Genomic DNA, 17,417 nt, shown 5'->3' with positions numbered 1-17,417 from the left:
GCCCATTAGTTTGACCAGCTGATATCTCACATACCTGGGATAGTCTAGGTACGTGCACAACAGGGTGACCTACTTTATGTGAACTGGGCCATGAGCACTCCCCTTAACCCCGTCACTCCTGGGACCCACTGCATGGCCTGGGGTTTCATACTCTACCAGTTGATCCTCATACCCTCATCCTGGCATCTTGAAGGATTTCAATAATATATCAGTAAGAGTACTGAAGGTGGGGGATACATATGGGGGAGGGCATTGGTTTTAACTTAACACCATGGTGGCTCAGTGATTGACAGTAGAGAGCATGAGGGTAGGGATTTGAGGAGAGCGGCAAAGGAATGCTGAAAGGCAGGTGAACAGGCACCATATACATCATTTGGCCTGAGGCCACTCTTAAGTGTGCCTATATAGATCTTAAAACAGCTCTGTCCCCCCAAATAGTATCAACATTAAGAAAAAGCACATATTAGTGTAGTCATTAAAGGCTCAGGTCAGACTACTTGAATGTGATTCCTGGCTCTGTCTCTTCTAACCATGTCTCACTTTGGATGAGAAACTCTTTGATCCTCAGTCTCCCTGGCTACAAAATAGAGACAGTATTGGGTTGTTGAGAAATGAAGGTCTTATTCCACATAAGTCATTTGGCACAGTCCCTGAACATAATATGCACTTAACAATTGTATCTATTATTTTTTTCTTCATTCACATATTTGTCAGATATTTACTAAATACTTACTCCATGGAAGGCAATGTGCAGGATATGAAGTTCTACAAGATCCAGACCTTTCTTTAAAAAAGACAGCCTGGCAGGAGAATTAAGCCACAAAAAGTATTAAATACAATAAGCACAAAGTGGTATTCTTCAGGGCGAGACCAGTGTCTGCTAAATGCTGTAGGCAGATGGAGAAGGGAGGGATAATTTCCAGTTCTGATCATGAGGGTAGAATGAACATTAAAGGTGGGCTTTGAGCGATGGGTGAAATATCTATGGGCAGGATATGTAGGAGGACATTCCAGGAAGCGTGGTCTAGTAGGCAAGAGCATAAAACCCAGTCCTGGGTTTCAGCTGTGGTGGGCAGGATATGTAGGAGGACATTCCAGGAAGCATGGTCTAGTAGGCAAGAGCATAAAACCCAGTCCTGGGTTTCAGCTGTGGTCTCACCATTCACTAGCTGTGTGTGCTTGGGCACATAAGCCTCTGTGAAGTTCCAGTTTGTTGGCTACAAAATGAGAATAATATTATCAACCTCTTAAGACAGGCAAAGAGAAGGTGTATGTGTAAAGTTCTAGGCTTTGCTGCCAGCACAGGATGAGCACACAATAAATGACAGCTAATGTTGTTGTTGGAAACAGTATAAGGAGTGGCGACAGAAAGACATGTATTTGGCCCAGACTGGCTGGACCTTACTGTCATGCTAAGCAGGAGGGGGAAAGATGTCCTGAAAAGAGGCTGAGGCCAGAGAAAACACACATGAAGATGGTAAAACCAATCACTGTTTCTTAAGCCCTGTATAACATATGCTGTTGATCAAATTATGTAAAAGAACAGAGAGGTTGGATTAACCTCCTTGGAGACAGTGTCCAAATTTGCTTCTACAAAGAATCAATGTAGGGTGCAGGCGTGGGTAATGGGTATGACAGGGAAGAAGAGGAAGGATAAAATGGCCATGATATTTCAAAAGAGAGCACCGAACGGTAAGATGACATTTTCAGGTATATTGTGTACACGTCCTTGCCTGTGCTGATGCAAGATTGGGCTAACTGTATCTTAATTTCACAGTGGACTCCTGCAGGCAGATGGTGTTTTACAAGTAGGAAGCCAGAGAACTTTGCTCCTACTGCCTGGAGGTCATCAAAGCTTGATAGATGCTCCTAAAATATCATTCGTTTCATCCCATCAATAGAAAACCTGACCAATGCTTTCATTAAAAACTATTTTGCAACTCAAGCAATCACTGAAGCAGGAGGTTGTAATAAAATTCAACACATTTTGACTTAACAGTATGGTTCCCTACTGTGAAAACTAAAATGTTGATTAGGTTCATTCAATTCATTCATTGGGCAGAAGCTGACCTGTAGAGATCGAGAGTCAATGTGCAGATTAATCCAGACAGCAGGGGCCCATCCTGGTCAGATACTAGTGTACATGAGCACCCCGCTTGCTCCCCTCTGACAGCTGGCCTGCTGCCTGGCACATCATGAAGAGCATACATCCTGCAGCTCTCAGTCTGAAAAGTTACAGAATTCTTCCCTTCCATAGGTATAAAGGTATTCTCTGAAATCGAATTATGAAAATGTAATAATCAACTGATAATTATCCTCCGAGTCTTTGTCCAAACGTCACTCTAGCAAGGCCCACACAGGCCACACTACTTAAAACTACAACTCCCTGACACTCCCCTTACCTGCTTCATGTCTATCCATAGCAGCTATCAACTTCTAATATACTATATGAATGACTTACTTTTACTATTTTTTTTTTGTTAATGTCTATTTACTCCATTCCTCACCCCCATGCCAATTTCAGAATGTAAGTTTCATGAAAGCTTGGGAATGGGGTTTTGTTTTATCCCCAGCTCCTAACATATTGAATAAACCAATGAATGAATGAATAAGGGACCCCTCTACCCCCAAACTTGCTCTGAAATATTTACTTATACCAGGCACTAAGCCAAATGCTCCAGGCATAGAGATGAACAAAACCAAGTTCCTGTCTTCAAAGAGGTGACAGGAAGGCAAGGCAGATAGGAGAGCCAGGTATGTCCATGTATTATAAAAGGTGACCCAAGACGTCCACATAGGATGCTGGGGAAAGGCAGAGGGGCATCCACCCCAGAATGGGAAGGCCCTTGCCACAGTGTGACGTGGAAAGCTTCCAAAAGAACACCTTAAACTGAGTCTTATGGGACAAGTAATTGTGACCCAGAACAGCACTTGCAAAGGCACAGAGGTATCAGAAACAAGGTCTTTTTAGGAATGATTAGTAGTTTGGTGTGGCTCCGAGGGAAGCAGCATATAGCAACAGGCTAGAGAAAAGTGAGAACCCGGGGCCCAAAGATCTTATTAGCCTTTAAATTGGAAATGGGCTTTTTAGTTCTTTTGGAATGTTTGGCTATGAAGGAAGACAGATTTAGTGGCCATTTATTTGATAGGCAACGTTACAAAGTCAATCTCAGTTACCTCAGTAGCAGCCTCTCTAATACCGGCTAACTGAACATTTTATCCAGGAGCTCTCCAAGCAAGCCGCCTTGTTCACCAGCAAGACAGCAGACATTTCTTGGAGGTGTTCACAAGCTCACCTGCTCTCTTTATCCTCTTTCTTTCCTTCAACTGGTAAGGCTTGTGATCATGAGACAAAGGAATAGCGTTCCCATCTTTGTCACACAGGACCCCGCGCGAGTCACCCACGTTGGCCACAGTGAGGTCTTTATCTGATAGCAGAGCAATCAAACATGTTGTGCCTGAAAAATAGAAGAGAGAGAATGCGGGAGGTCAGCAGTGCATTCAGGTTCCATTGCTTCTTGTGGTAACTGGATTCTTCAGTCATTAAAATTGCTTCTGCTGGGTGAGAATTTGACTCCAGTCACTCTGAGAATGATGGCTGTTCACTTCGACAACAATGATCAAATCTGACAGTCAATTTTCTTAACCATGTTAGAGTGTCACTAAAACAGGCTAGGATAACATTATAATTTTCCTAAATCACTTTGTCTCTGCTACTCTTAAACACATATCACATTTAAAAGGATTAGGAAAGAAACAAAATCAGTTTGAAGTTTCAGTCAACCGATACACACTTCAGGCTTCTGCTTGGTGCTGAGTTTCTGTGAAGTCCCAGTTGGAAGTGGGAAGGATGGGGGGGTGTGGTGGGCTCCTCATTTCTAGGGGGCCTAGAAATGCCAACAGCGGAATCCTATGGAGCATGAGGAAGCTGCTGATGTCAGGACAGGTTGTGCTTGCCTATTCAAAGTCTGACAGCAAAGACTGGTGGCCAGAAACAGGTCAGCTCCAGGGTGTGATGGAGGCGGACCATAAAGACAGGAGCAGAAAAAGCTCTGATGATGACAGAACTGAGGCCTAGGGAGAGGGTGGTCCGAGTCAGAAGAAAGCAAGATTGAAGACGTGCTTGCCTGAAGCCCACACAAGACACAAAGGACAAGCTCTGCTCAAATCCTTTTTGAAATGGGAATGGATAAAAGCAAACAGTTGAACGGTCTGGTGTAGTTGGAGCCTGCCCTGTCCAGCTCCTTTCTGTTCACCTCTTCCTTTTTGAGTGTCACTCAATATGCAAATACCTGCTGAAATGCACAACCCATTCAGCTCTTGCCTCAAACATATCTCCTTTACTTGTTAAAATTATGCACTAATTAGTCTTCATTAACGTTTCCTTCCTCATTAAGGTCATTCTATAACAAGAATGTCAACTGTATCTAAATGGCTCTTTAGTTTTCATGGAACAACAAAAAAGACCAAATTTTTTTTTTTCTGTTTTTAAGAGATGGGGTCTTGCTCTGTCATCTAGGCTAGGGAGCAGTGGTGTGATCATAGCTCACTGAAATCACAAATTCCTCGGCTCAAGCAATTCCCCCACCTCAGCCTCTGGAGTAGCTGGGACTACAGGTGCATGCCATGGTGCTGGCTTGGAAAAAAACACTGAATTCTTTTTTTTTTTTTTTAATTTTACTTTAAGTTCTGGGACATGTGCAGAATGTGCAGGCTTGTTACATAGGTATACATGTGCCATGGTGGTTTGCTGTACCCATCAACCTGTCATCTAGGTTTTAAGCCCTGCATGCATTAGGTATTTGTCCTAATGCTCTCCCTCCCCTTGCCCCACACTCCCTGACAGACCCTGGTGTGTGATGTTCCTCTCCCTGTGCCCATATGTTCTCATTGTTCAACTCCCACTTATAAGTGAGAACATGCGGTGTTTGGTTTTCTGTTCCAGTGTAGGTTTGCTGAGAATGATGGCTTCCAGCTTCATCCACGTCCCTGCAAAGGACATGAATTCATCCTTTTTTATGGCTGCATAGTATTCTGTGGTGTATATGAGCCAAATTTTCTTTATCTAGTCTATCATTGATGGACATTTGGATTGGTTCCAAGTCTTTGCTATTGTGAATAGTGCTGCAATAAACATATGTATGTATGTGTCTTTATAGTAGAATGGTTTATAATCCTTTGGGTATATACCCAGTAATAGGATTGCTCAGTCAAATGGTATTTCTCGTTCTAGATCCTTGAGGAATTGCCACACTTTCTTCCACAATGGTTGAACTAATTTAGACTCCCACCAACAGAAAAAACAACAACAACAACAACAACAACACTGAATTCTTAAATAGACATAAAGAATAAATACAGGTTGATATCAAGAGCAGAGAGAATAATTAAAATAACTATCATAATATAATCAGTTATTATAGTTCTGCTTGAAATTCCATTCTTAAGCTTATTTAACTAAAAATGCCTTGATCAGATATGGAAACACAAGAAATGTTGGTTGACACAGGATTTCTAATACAAAAGGCCTTGGGAAAAAAAAGACTAATCTCATGGATTATCAAAACAATTTTTAAAAAGCTGTAAGAATGAAAATGAAGCAAAAGCACAATCCACATAATTAGAAATTGTTCTCAATTTTTGATTTTTTTTTATATTGGAAACTGAAATTTTAGTATTCAACATATCCTCACTTTGTCCTCAAACATCTGATTGAATTAAATTGTCCTACACAATCATAGCATAAATTCTCCTATAAGGCACAGTCTTAGAGTTTGAAAGTTAAAATAGAAAGATTGCTTCATGGGATATTATGTGGCTTGTAGGCATTACTTCAGCATCACTCTTGGAGTCCTCTCTCTGTAGGACTCTCTTCTTACTCTGCACTTTCTGGGTGAGCATGTCACCGACCTTGACTTCCACACTTTCTAAGTCCATGCAGTTGGGCTGGTTGACACTCCTGAGGTCTACACCAACTGCCTAGTAGGCATTTCCATTTGCCTGTACTCCAGGGGATCCAAGGAAAGGCTTTACGGCCTCCATGAGAGAGAAGGGGAGGAATCCACCTGGCTGAGTTAAAGGCCCCTTCCCCAGCCGCATTTCAACTAGGACAGCTCTGCTTCCACGTGTCAACAGCTAACAAGTCAGCTGCCATGCAAGATTTCTTTTTAAAAAAGGGAGAGGGAGCCATTCTTGCAGCTACAAAAATAAAATAAAATTTAGTCCCATATTTGATTAAGAATCACTGAAGGGTTTTAAGCAGGATAGTGACACAATGAGATTCATGTTTTAAAAGATGATTCCAGGGGCAATGCAGAAGATAGATAAATTGGGAGCAGTGAGAACAGGTGGAGTTAATGAGGATCTGAATTAATGTAGTAAATATAGGGATAGAGGATAGGTGATAGGTTCTTATTTTTTATTTTGTAGAGATGGGTTCTCACTATATTGCCTAGACTGGTTTTGAACTCCTGGCCTCAAGTGATCCTCCTGCTGGCCTTCTAAAGTGCTGGGATTACAGGTGTGAGCCACTGTGCCCAGCTCCTGTGACAGGTTTTTAAAAACCACAATGGATCACTCATAGAAATTGAGGAGAATAAAGGATGAGGGGAGAAGTTTAGGATAATACCCTTATATCTAGATGGGAGAAACTGGGCATTCTATGGACAAGGACTCAGAAAAGTCTGCTGGGGCCTTCTGGGAAAGGCTTTTTTTTCCCCCCCACTAAAAGAGACACAGAGCAGACAATGACTGTTTATTTGGCTCAGTGCTAGCCTATGTGTTTCACAGAAGTGTGGCAGTCATCTTGCAGCTATGAAGGGATATCCCTTAGGGTCATGGCAACAAGTGCAGGATGGTAGAGCACAGAGGTAAACAGTAGAGCCTGCGTCCTGGAGAATATCAGGCAACTGCTGAGCCAGCCTAGAACTGCCCCATCCTTGTTCAGTGAGACAATAAATGCCTTTCTTGTTTGAGACTTTTTGAGTTGAATTTTTTGTTGTTGTTCCTGTAATATCTGAATTTGATGAGAGATTTAGAGTGTGGCTGTTTAGCTACACAGTTGTCCCTTGGGATCTGCTGGGGATTGGTTCTAGCACCCCCCATAGATAGCAAAATCCATGGATGGCCAAGTCCCTTATATAAAATGGCTTAGTATTTGCATATAACCTATGTACATCCTCTTCTATACTTTAAGTCATCTCTAGATTACTTATAATCTACAATGTAAATGCTACGTAAATAGTTGTTATATTGTTTTTTTAATTTGTATGATTGTTGTATTTTTTTTATTGCTTTAAAAATATTTTTGATCTGTGGTTGGTTGAATCCACAAATGTACAACCCATGGACATGAAAGGCCAACTGTACTCACATGCTATTGAACATACTTAACATTGATGACCTGCCTTTGTCACAAACAAATCCCACTGTTTCTGTGGGTAAATTAAGATCTACCTCATGGTGAAGTTTTCAGGACTATCCTGCCTATGTTAGCAACAGAATCTTAAACCTGGCCAAAATGGGTGAGCCCCAGATGGCAGGGTTATGAGTTATAGGTGGTATTCTGAATTACTGAAATGTCTCCATTCCTCTCTCTACAGAGGAAACCTGCCCCTATCCTGGGTGAGGTCTGTGTGGTTCTGGAGAAATAATATGTGCAAAGCAATGCTGAGCACTGGGGTGGGAGGCTTAAGAATGATCTGAAACAAACCAGGACACCAAAAACAACTTACTGTTTGGGCTTTGCAGTTTTAGCTCAGGATTATAACAGATAGCTTACAATCTCATCTTACTTGACAGAACAAACTGCTTGTTGCTGGGAAACTCCAGAAAAGACATTATGCCCAAGAGAAAATGAAAAAATCATTTTCTTTTTACGCTTGAGACAAAACACTTGCAAGATTCTGGCTATTAGTTCTGAGATAAAATATTTATCCCATCAAAGCACTATATTTATCAAAAATACCAGGGCCTGACAATGTTACTTAATTCTGAACTTCAGGATATTTCTATATTAACAATTTAATCTAGATGATAACTTAATTGCAAATCTGAAAGAGATCTTGGAAATTTAACCTAATAACCTTATCTCACGGGTTTTAAAAAAACCCAAAAAGCTAAAAAAAAAAAAAAAAAAAAGTGAATTCACATGGACTAGACTTCAATGTCCTAGCTAAGTGAGGTCTGGCAAGTTATTTGACTTTTAAACCTCAGAAAATGGCACCATAATCCACTGCATTGCTCAAGCCAGAACCTAAGAATCATCCTTAATTTTTTTCTTTTCCTCTTTCTTGATATTCAGTCCATCATTAAGTTCTGTTACTTTTACATCTAAAATATCTCTTAAACCCTTCCAGTTCTCTTGTTCTCACAGCATTGACTCCAGTCCCAACCACTGTCATTTTAGCCCCTGGGCTATTTCAGTAGTCCAGGTGAGAAACAATGGTGGCAAGTCCTGCATGACCTGGCCCCTAGCTAATCTGTCTAATATCATGTCACACCACTCCCTTCCTTGCTCAAGGCCTCCCTCCTGTTGCCCATACATGCCAACCTTTTTGTCATCTTTGGGCTTTTGTATGCGCTGTTCTCTCTGCCTGGCATGTTCTCCTGTCTTTGACATTGGTTGACTGACCCACATGAAGATGTTGTAGCTCAAATGTGACATCTTCAGAGAGGCCTTTTCTGACAGGGATTGTATTTCCTCTTTATTTTGTTTATTGCCCTTACAACACACAATTATGTAGATATCTTGCTTATTTATTTAGACTATTTATTTAGTGTCAGTATTCCCCTTTAGAATATAAACTTCACAAGATATATTAGTCCATTCTTACACTCCTATAAAGAAATACCTGAGACTGGGTAATTTATAAAGAAAAGAGGTTTAATTGGCTCATGATTCTGGAGGCTGCACTGGAAGCATAGTGGCTTCTGCTTCTGGGGAGGCCTCAAGAAGCTTCCAATCATGGCAGGAGGCAAAGGAGGCATGAGGCTCTTCACGTAGCTGGAGCAGGAGGAAGTAGGTGGGGGGAGGTGCAATACACTTTTAAACAACCAGATCTCACAAGAACTCACTGTCACAAGAACAGCACCAAGAAGGACAGTGATAAATCATTCATGAGAAACCACCCCCATGATCCAGTCGCCTCCCACCAGGCCCCACCTCCAACAATGGGGATTACAATTTGACATGAGATTTGGGCAGGGACAGAGATCCAAACTGTATCAGAAGTTTTGGATTTTCCCACTACAGTGCTGATGTCTAGAATATCAAAAGCACCCAGCATTGGCTAAATAAGCAAATTAATAGATGAGTGAATAAGCATTCACGCATAATGTCCTGACCTGACATAACGCTAAGCTCCTAAAGTCTTGCTCCGACAGGTCAGCCCAGTTCAGTACCACAATGGACAACACCATTGTCCAGCTATTGCCATAAAAGGAGCTATCAAATGTAGCAAAATACACTTTACACCCTGATGAAAACACGATGACCCTCCTGTACATGTATAGCTTATGCTCACATGCTCACTCCTGGTAGGTGGAGAGAACTTCTGGCCCAGGTATGTCCAAAGTTCTTTCCTCCATCCAGGATTCTGGTCCAGTGGAAATAACATATGGGTAGGGCTTCCATCCTCACCACACCGTCCAAAGCCATGGCACCTTGTGAAGCAATAAAGGTATATTACAATGGTCATTATGAGGACAATCTGTGTCCGCTGCTGAACTCAATATGTACTTCAGCAAAATGGGCATGTTTTTGTGTTGACCTAATAATTATTGTTTTCCTTACGGAAGACACACAAATGCAAATTATGTATTAGTCTATTCCTATAAACCAACATTCCCCCCTCTGATTTAATTTCTGGAATGTGGACAAAGTAACAGTATACAAAAAAGTTATTCTAAACTTAACTAAATATTTTGGTTGGATAATATTAGACAATTAATTCATTTGACAAGTAGAGCTCGAGAAAACTGTAAATCCTAATGAGGGTTATGTAACTTGGGGTATCTCAGACATCTTTTAGATTCCTAGTTATAAATACTTTTAAAACTTTCTCAGTTAAATTCATAACAAAGTTGTAATAACGATTTGTTCAGTACTATAAACTCTACTAAGTGACTCACAAACATACTTGCAATTGATTTTCAAACATTCAGAGTAGGGACGGCAGGTATTCTCCCTCTAAGCAGATGAGGAAAACGGGACTCAGAAACCTCAAATATCTTATCCTTCACGCCCACCCCAATCCTCAGCCCCTCCCCCAGCATTATGAGTTTGTGTAGTGTACAAAGTACTATGATAAAAACAGTTTCTTTTCCATGAAACCCCAAGTGTCTTATCCCTGATTACATTGCTCAATGTATATGTACTGAATGACTAAATGACTAAAAAACCTGGGAATCCAAAATTGTTACTTTAGTAATAATGAAAATGATGGGCTGGGTGTGGTAGCTCATGCCTGTAATCCTAGCACTTTGGGAGGCCGAGGCAGGCGGATTACCTGAGGTTAGGAGTTCGAGACCAGTCTGGCCAACATGATGAAGCCCCGTCTCTACTAAAAATACAAAAATTAGCCAGGTGTAGTGGCACATGCCTGTAATCCCAGTTACTCGGGAGGCTGAGGCAGGAGAATTGCTTGAGCCCACGAGACAGAGGTTGCAGTGAGCCAAGATCGTGCCACTGCACTCCAGCCTGGCTGACAGAGTGAGACTCTGCGTAAAAAAAAAGAAAGAAAAAAAAAGGAAAGAAAATGATGGACCCTACTAAAGTATTTTATTATAATGCTAAACATTTTATTTATATTACATACTTAAACTCTCTGGAACTCAAAAACAAGAGGTCTGGATTAGTTAACCTCCAGGCCCCTTTCAGCTTGAATATTCTGCAGATCTTAAATTGAAATTGCAAACTGCAATGCTTTCAGGTCAGGTATAAGAAAAATCTTGGCCTTCTTGGAGTAGCTATTTACCCTGCTACTTTTGATGGGAACCTGGGTTCTAAAACATTTTTCAGCTCTAAGGAAGGGCAAGCATGATGACAAGTGAAACTGACATCAGGTTTCAATGTTGGGGCTGCAAAAGGGAGTGGGGGGCTTGTGACAAACGGGAGAACACGTGCTCAGGGGAAAGCACTTCCTCAGCAACGAAAATGGCTGCCGCATAGGAATGCAGGTCCGCTGGGAATGTTTCCTCCGATTTTTCAAGGGAAGTCGTTTTTGTTTGAACTCTCCTGATTTTTTAAACGTTGGCAACTTTTATTTTAAAAGGCAGTACAAGCCAAGCGAAAGGCAGCTGTTGGTCAAATCTGGGCTGTTGGTGACCCTGTGCTCCCGGGCTTTCTATTAAATTAACGCCCAAGATTACTATGATTCTTCATAGTACCCCTTTGTATAACAATAAAGATGACAATGAAACCTTACACTTCTGGTCTGCTTTATGAGTCGTTAAGTGTTTTCTTACCCATTCTGGCACTCAATTCTCAAAGCTCATCAGATCAGGCAGGGAGGAATTATCACATCTACCTTATAAATGCATAAAATGGGAAAAGACAGCTCAGGTATTTCTTTAAGGTCATGTGGCTAGTTAGGTGAGGTGGAGGAGGGAAGGGATGACAACAGAGACCTGTAGCAGCTGAGGGTAATGTTGGCATCACATCTCATGGCTGCCCAGCTGCCAACTTACTGTACATCACATATCATGCTATTTATATGCCTTATTTATGATTCTTTGACCCATTAGGGTGAAACTCCCTTTTAGGGCCAGGGAGATGCCTTATTCATTGCTGTATTCTTTTTTATTTTTTTGAGATGGAGTTTCGCTCTTGCCCGGGCTGGAGTGCAGTGGTGCAATCTCGGCTCACTGCAACCCCCGCCTCCTAGGTTCAAGTGATTCTCCTGCCTCAGCCTCCCAAGTAGCTGGGATTACAGGCGTGCGCCATCATGCCCAGCTAATTTTTGTATTTTTAGTAGAGACGGGGTTTCACCATATTGTCCAGGTTGGTCTCAAACTCCTGACCGCAGGTGATCTGCCCACCTCGGCCTCCTAAAGTATTGGGATTACAGGCGTGAGCCATCGTGCCCAGTCCATTGCTGTATTTTTATAAGAGTGCTTTGTACACTGCACAGACATAATGCTGAGGGAGGGGCTAAGAATTGGGGTGGGAGTGAAAGAAATGTGGGTGCTTTTCAATTTATACCTATTAATTGTACTACTTGTATAATTTACCCCTTATACTATGCAAATATAGACACTCTAACCATGTCCACACACATACTCTTATTTTTAACAAATATTAACAGGGCTATCTTGGTGATAGGATTTTAGACCTTTTTGTTTTCTTCTTTATATTTTTCTGTATTCAGATGAATTTAATGTTATTTAAATGTTGCAGTAAGGTAAAGTTTTACTTATTCACAGTGTTTCAGGAGCATATTTACTGCATCAAGCAAAGTATACAAGATATAAAACAAAATATAGAACTTACAATCCCGTTACAGAGAGTAAGATGGTAGAGATGGAAAAAGGACTCAGAGGAATAGTGGTGACAATGATGACAGCAGCCCTTTTGATAGTACACATTCAGATTCAGATTCAAATATCAATGACTATCCATCAGTGTCTGGGTGACATGACAGCCTCAGCTGCTTTTAGGCTCTCCCTGCACTGCCTTGCTGCATCTCTAAGTAGTGCTACCCAATCCTTCTCCTCAGAGGAAACATTCTGCCTTGGGTGCCAATTAAGATCCTCACTCCCTTGCCCCCCTCCAACCTTTCTGTAGGCACACAGGTATGATTTAAAAGTTGGAGTCCTGAGAATACTTATTTTATGAAAATCCACCTTACTGCAACATTTTCTTAAGTGAGTGATGTCACTTTTTATGTTGTTGGGGTAGGGATAGGAAGCTGGATGGAGTAGAGAAAGCTGTGTGGAATTAACATGGTTTATAAGCCTTGCTTGATAATGCACGTGGACACTCACCCACACAATGCCACACTGCTTATGCTAATAGCAGCTCCCTTCTGTAACATAAAGTCTTTTCTATGAGAATAAGGAAAATTGCCATTTTTGTTCTTTAGGAAAGAGAGAGAGAGATTGGGTAGGGTAAGGAAGGGGTGGCAAGGGGTAAGGAAGGGGAGGAGGAGAAAGGGGGTGAGACACAGAGAGATAGGCACACACACACTTCAAGGATTTCAGTGAAGGTGTTACAACAGCCAAAGGGCCATTCATTATACACAGCATGAGAGAATCAACACATTTATAGGATGAGGAGAAATAAAATAGGTTTATCTCATAAAGGTTTGACAATGAATGTTAGTTCAGTAACACAATTCCAGGGCCTAAATGACATCAAGGCCTGATAACGGACAGAAATTATATTGGAGTGCAACATACTGGAAAAAGAGCAGGTGAAGGCAGTCATTAATGAAAGTATCACATGGGAAAGATAAGATCACTGTCAGCAGAGGTTTCCAGCCCCCACCTTCCACAGCCAACACTGTGATCAGCCCTGTCCTGAAACACAGATAAAGTACCCGGCAGCTCTCAGATAAGACTCCCCGACCCCTACTCTTGTCTGCATAATCTTTAAGTCCGCCAAAATCTGACCTGCCTAGAGCTTTTTACGAGTCTTTCTTCTAATAATCAATGCCATGGCATAGACAGACTTGTCAGGGATGATACCTTGTGTGGAAAACACTATAACCAATAAGCTTTAATCTTTCTTTCTTTCTTTTCTCTCTTGTCTATTGCCTGAGTCCTTGTACCCCCTGCTCTGACTTCGCTGAGAGGCAGGCCATCATCAGAGTCATATTAATGTGTGTGGCTGGGCTAAGACACTGTGTCACCTGACACATTAGTCTAACTCTGTGCAAGAGGCTATTAAATTAATACTAATTACGATTCAAATCACAAATCCATAGGTCCACTGTAATGAGTCTTGTAGTAATGGGCTTGAAAGTTATTTTATGTTAAGAGAGGACTAGTAGAAAGTAATTGGAAATTGGAAAATGATCTATCTATATGGAAGGACACAAATGGGCCACATTGTGACAGCTGCCATATACTGAGCATTCACCATCCGTCAGGCTCTGTACTTAGTCCTTGGCATATGTAATTTCTCTAACCCTAACAGCCTATGAGGTACTATTATTATTCCTATCTTACAGATGATAAAACTGAGATTATGTGACTAGCCCAAGGTCACACAGCTACTAAGAGGCAGAACCCACCTAGTCTGTTGCCAGAGTGTTGCTTTCAACATCAAGGCAGGCCATTGCTACCTTGTGTTGAATTTTTTTTGTGCAAACCAGAAAAAGGTATGTCTTCATCAAGACCCTTTACTACCATCTCCATAAAATGACCATAATACATATTTAAATCAACAATGACCACAGTGTGAATGGTGCCTCCCAGAGCTGTGGGGTAATCCAAACATACACAACCATATGGGCAACCCTGCTTGGAGGCTTTATCCCATACCCACTGACCCCAGGAAGAAAGACATCATAGTACAAGGTCAGTCAATGAGGAAGTGCAGCAGAACAGCACATTAGGGGGTTTCTATTTCATGGAGAGACTGGTAGCAGCCCTAAAACCTGACCAGGAAGAGTGAAACACTGACAACAAAACATCTGAGGCAAAGGATATAATTAAGAACACACCAAGGCCTTCTTCCATCAAGACCTGAGGTACTAGGATAGCAAACCATCTTTGTGGGCTTCCAAGCAGAAGAAGCAGTGATGGGACATGCCCATATATGCAGGGAGGCTCATGTGAATCCCCTGGACTGGGTGGAGACCGAAGGTCCCCTAAAATGGCACCTCCTTGGGTCTTCCTTTACAATAGAAGCTGCCTCAGCTTCCCCTCATCACATGCTAAAGAGCAGAGCGGCAGGAATGACATTTTATGAGAAATAGATCCATTACAAATTAAAATTTTCTTTTCCTCTCTGATATTTTTGCATAAGCAAACATATCAACTATTGAGTTTGACACTGGCTGAATATGAGGCAGTCAACTTGATGACAAATTCTATTATTTTAAACCCTAGTGCTATATAGTTTAATTCTAGATTTAGGTATACTTCGGCTCTTCCCCAGCAAACACAGTGATTAATAAGATGGCTACAATAAATTGAGAAACAGGGTATGAGTGCCAGAAAGATCTTTTCCACAAGTGAAGTATGCCACCCTAAATATGAAAAACAATCTCTTTAGTGAGGGAGATGGGGGTCATAATTCAAGCTTTCAGAATCTGATGGAGTATTCATTTAATTTTCACACTTCACCAGAGTTAAAGTATAGATGTGTCATCTGATTCTCATGAATACTATTTTGAAATTAAAATGTTCTTCAACTTCACATTTCAACTGCTGTAATAATAATGTTTATTTCACACTTGGGTGCAGCCTATGAGCAACCTTCTGGTCCTTCCTTTTCTGTTAAGTATGAACATATTAAAGAGAGCTGCTTCCTAGTAAACTGAACACATACATTGGAGAGTTTTAAGAAACCACAGCAGGTCCACTTGCTGCAGGAGCCTTCATATATACTCTCTGGGTATGACTATTTTGAGGTACATTCAAGCAGACAAACTTTTCTGATACTCATTAACATACTTCTCATAACTATTGCTGGCATTTCGTTCAGATTATACAATGCTACTGAAATTAATTTATAATTACATAATAACAACCTGAATTCTAAGTCCAGTATCTTTTAATGGTAAATAAAATTAATTTCATGGTTGCTTTGATTCCTCCTACATAAGCCAGAGAAGCACCAGCTATATTTTTTCACGTCTTCGTGCTATTTGAGGATTCTTCAGTGAGTTGTCTCACTTCGCTTTTAGGGTTCCCAGCAAATTATAAGTACGGTCTCTGCTTTCTTTATGAATGCTATGGGAGTGGGTTATAACAGGAACTTCTGAAATTGAGCCTTATTACAAGGGGCATTTGCCTTTCAATAAAAGGCAGAGAGGAGAAAGGCAGAGACAGGAAAAGGGGAGAAGAAGGCTGAAAATGACAGGCACAGTCTGAAGCATCCGGTACTTAAAAGAGAATTACACTTTCTTTAACCTTTTTGTTCATGGCGTAGAATCAACCCTCTTCCCTATAGTTTTAATTTAAAATGAACCTGTCCTTTGATATTATTAGGTTATCCTTATATAAATGTCCATATAGTTATAAATCTATTTACATATACTTGTGTTGGCAGGATGATATTTAGAGATATTAAATTCCCATCCCCTTGCATGTATATGACCCTCTTCCATTCAGCCTGAGACACTCATTGTCCTAGGGACTATTAGGATTGCTATGGCTGAAATGCAAAGAAAAAGAAATAGTTACGCTCAGCTTTTGAATTTCAAGGAGACTGTGGAAATTCACAAAGCGACATTATTCTCAAGATTAAAGTCTTTTTGCAAGTCTATCAGCCAAGGTTTTGGACCACACCCCAGGCCTACGAAGATGGAGCAAACAGTGAGTTTTCCTGCCCATGAATCCTCTCTTCCTGCTCTCCCTGGTGAGTAAGGCTGGCCAGACAGCAGGGGTGTGAGTAGAGGAAGATGCAAGGGAGACAAAGAGGAAAACAAGAGGGAGTCTTTGATGTGAGGATCTCCAAGAATTATGTGGAGCTCAAAGCACAAAAAACATAGAACTTGCTTTCCTGGGAATAGCCTAATAAATCATAAACCTTTACTCCAGTATGGAGAGGCAATGGCTGAATGAGAAGCTAACTGGACAGTCTGGTGTGAAGCAGAGAACACTGCTGAGAACCGCTGGCCTCCCACTGAATGAGAACAGTAACTGTCAGGAGCTTCAGTGCCCCAATGAGTGGGCCTTCCAACCACAGGTCATGGAAACTCTGGGTCACCCCCACAGATGCCAGGACAATAACACCAACCCGACACTCAGATCGCCCCTGGGGAAAAGGGGGACAAAAACATAAGCTCAATTTGGTATTTACACAAAAGAACCTGAGAAAATCAGGAAATTATGGAATATACCTGGAAGTGAATGAAATAAGCCCTTGTAAAGCATACCATTGGCAGGTTCTGCAATTACTCATAAATTATTTCCAGATGATATTTGCCATCCAAACAGAACACAGTCACTTATAAACTCACTCAAAGGGACAAAATAAAGACTATGCTATCATGTATATGTAGGATAAATAACCCCTAATCAGATTTTGGGCCATTTTGATCCAATAATATTAATTATCTAGCTTGTTTTGGGCTCAGCAGACTATAAAACTGACTCTAAAGCTATGTTTCCAGGAAGGCTGTGGTCCCAACGACCTGATAAAATTCTGATATTAATTATATCTAGCCTATCTGGACACATATCAAAAAGTGATATCTCATCCATACATCTATATCTGAGAAAATACAAGCATATTACTTCATGAA

General features: G+C 41.1%; 1 protein-coding gene across 8 annotated transcripts in view; it reads right to left on the bottom strand.

Moving 5' to 3' along the window:
- Positions 1-17,417, bottom strand: part of PPM1L (protein phosphatase, Mg2+/Mn2+ dependent 1L) — a 316,391-nt gene that overhangs the window by 6,755 nt on the left and 292,219 nt on the right. For 7 of the 8 annotated variants that reach the window (XM_063620389.1, XM_063620394.1, XM_063620393.1 and 4 more), the window contains one exon: positions 3,297-3,458. In XM_063620389.1, the coding sequence (XP_063476459.1) occupies positions 3,297-3,458 (162 nt within the window). Of the gene's footprint in view, positions 1-4; positions 2,273-3,296; positions 3,459-17,417 lie in introns of those variants that run through there. The other variant, XM_063620390.1, reaches the window with a different exon arrangement.

Source organism: Symphalangus syndactylus, chromosome 17 (genome assembly GCF_028878055.3).
Source record: "Symphalangus syndactylus isolate Jambi chromosome 17, NHGRI_mSymSyn1-v2.1_pri, whole genome shotgun sequence".
In the NCBI taxonomy this organism is placed as follows: Eukaryota; Metazoa; Chordata; class Mammalia; order Primates; family Hylobatidae; genus Symphalangus; species Symphalangus syndactylus.
This window is presented reverse-complemented; position numbering and strand designations above follow the sequence as displayed.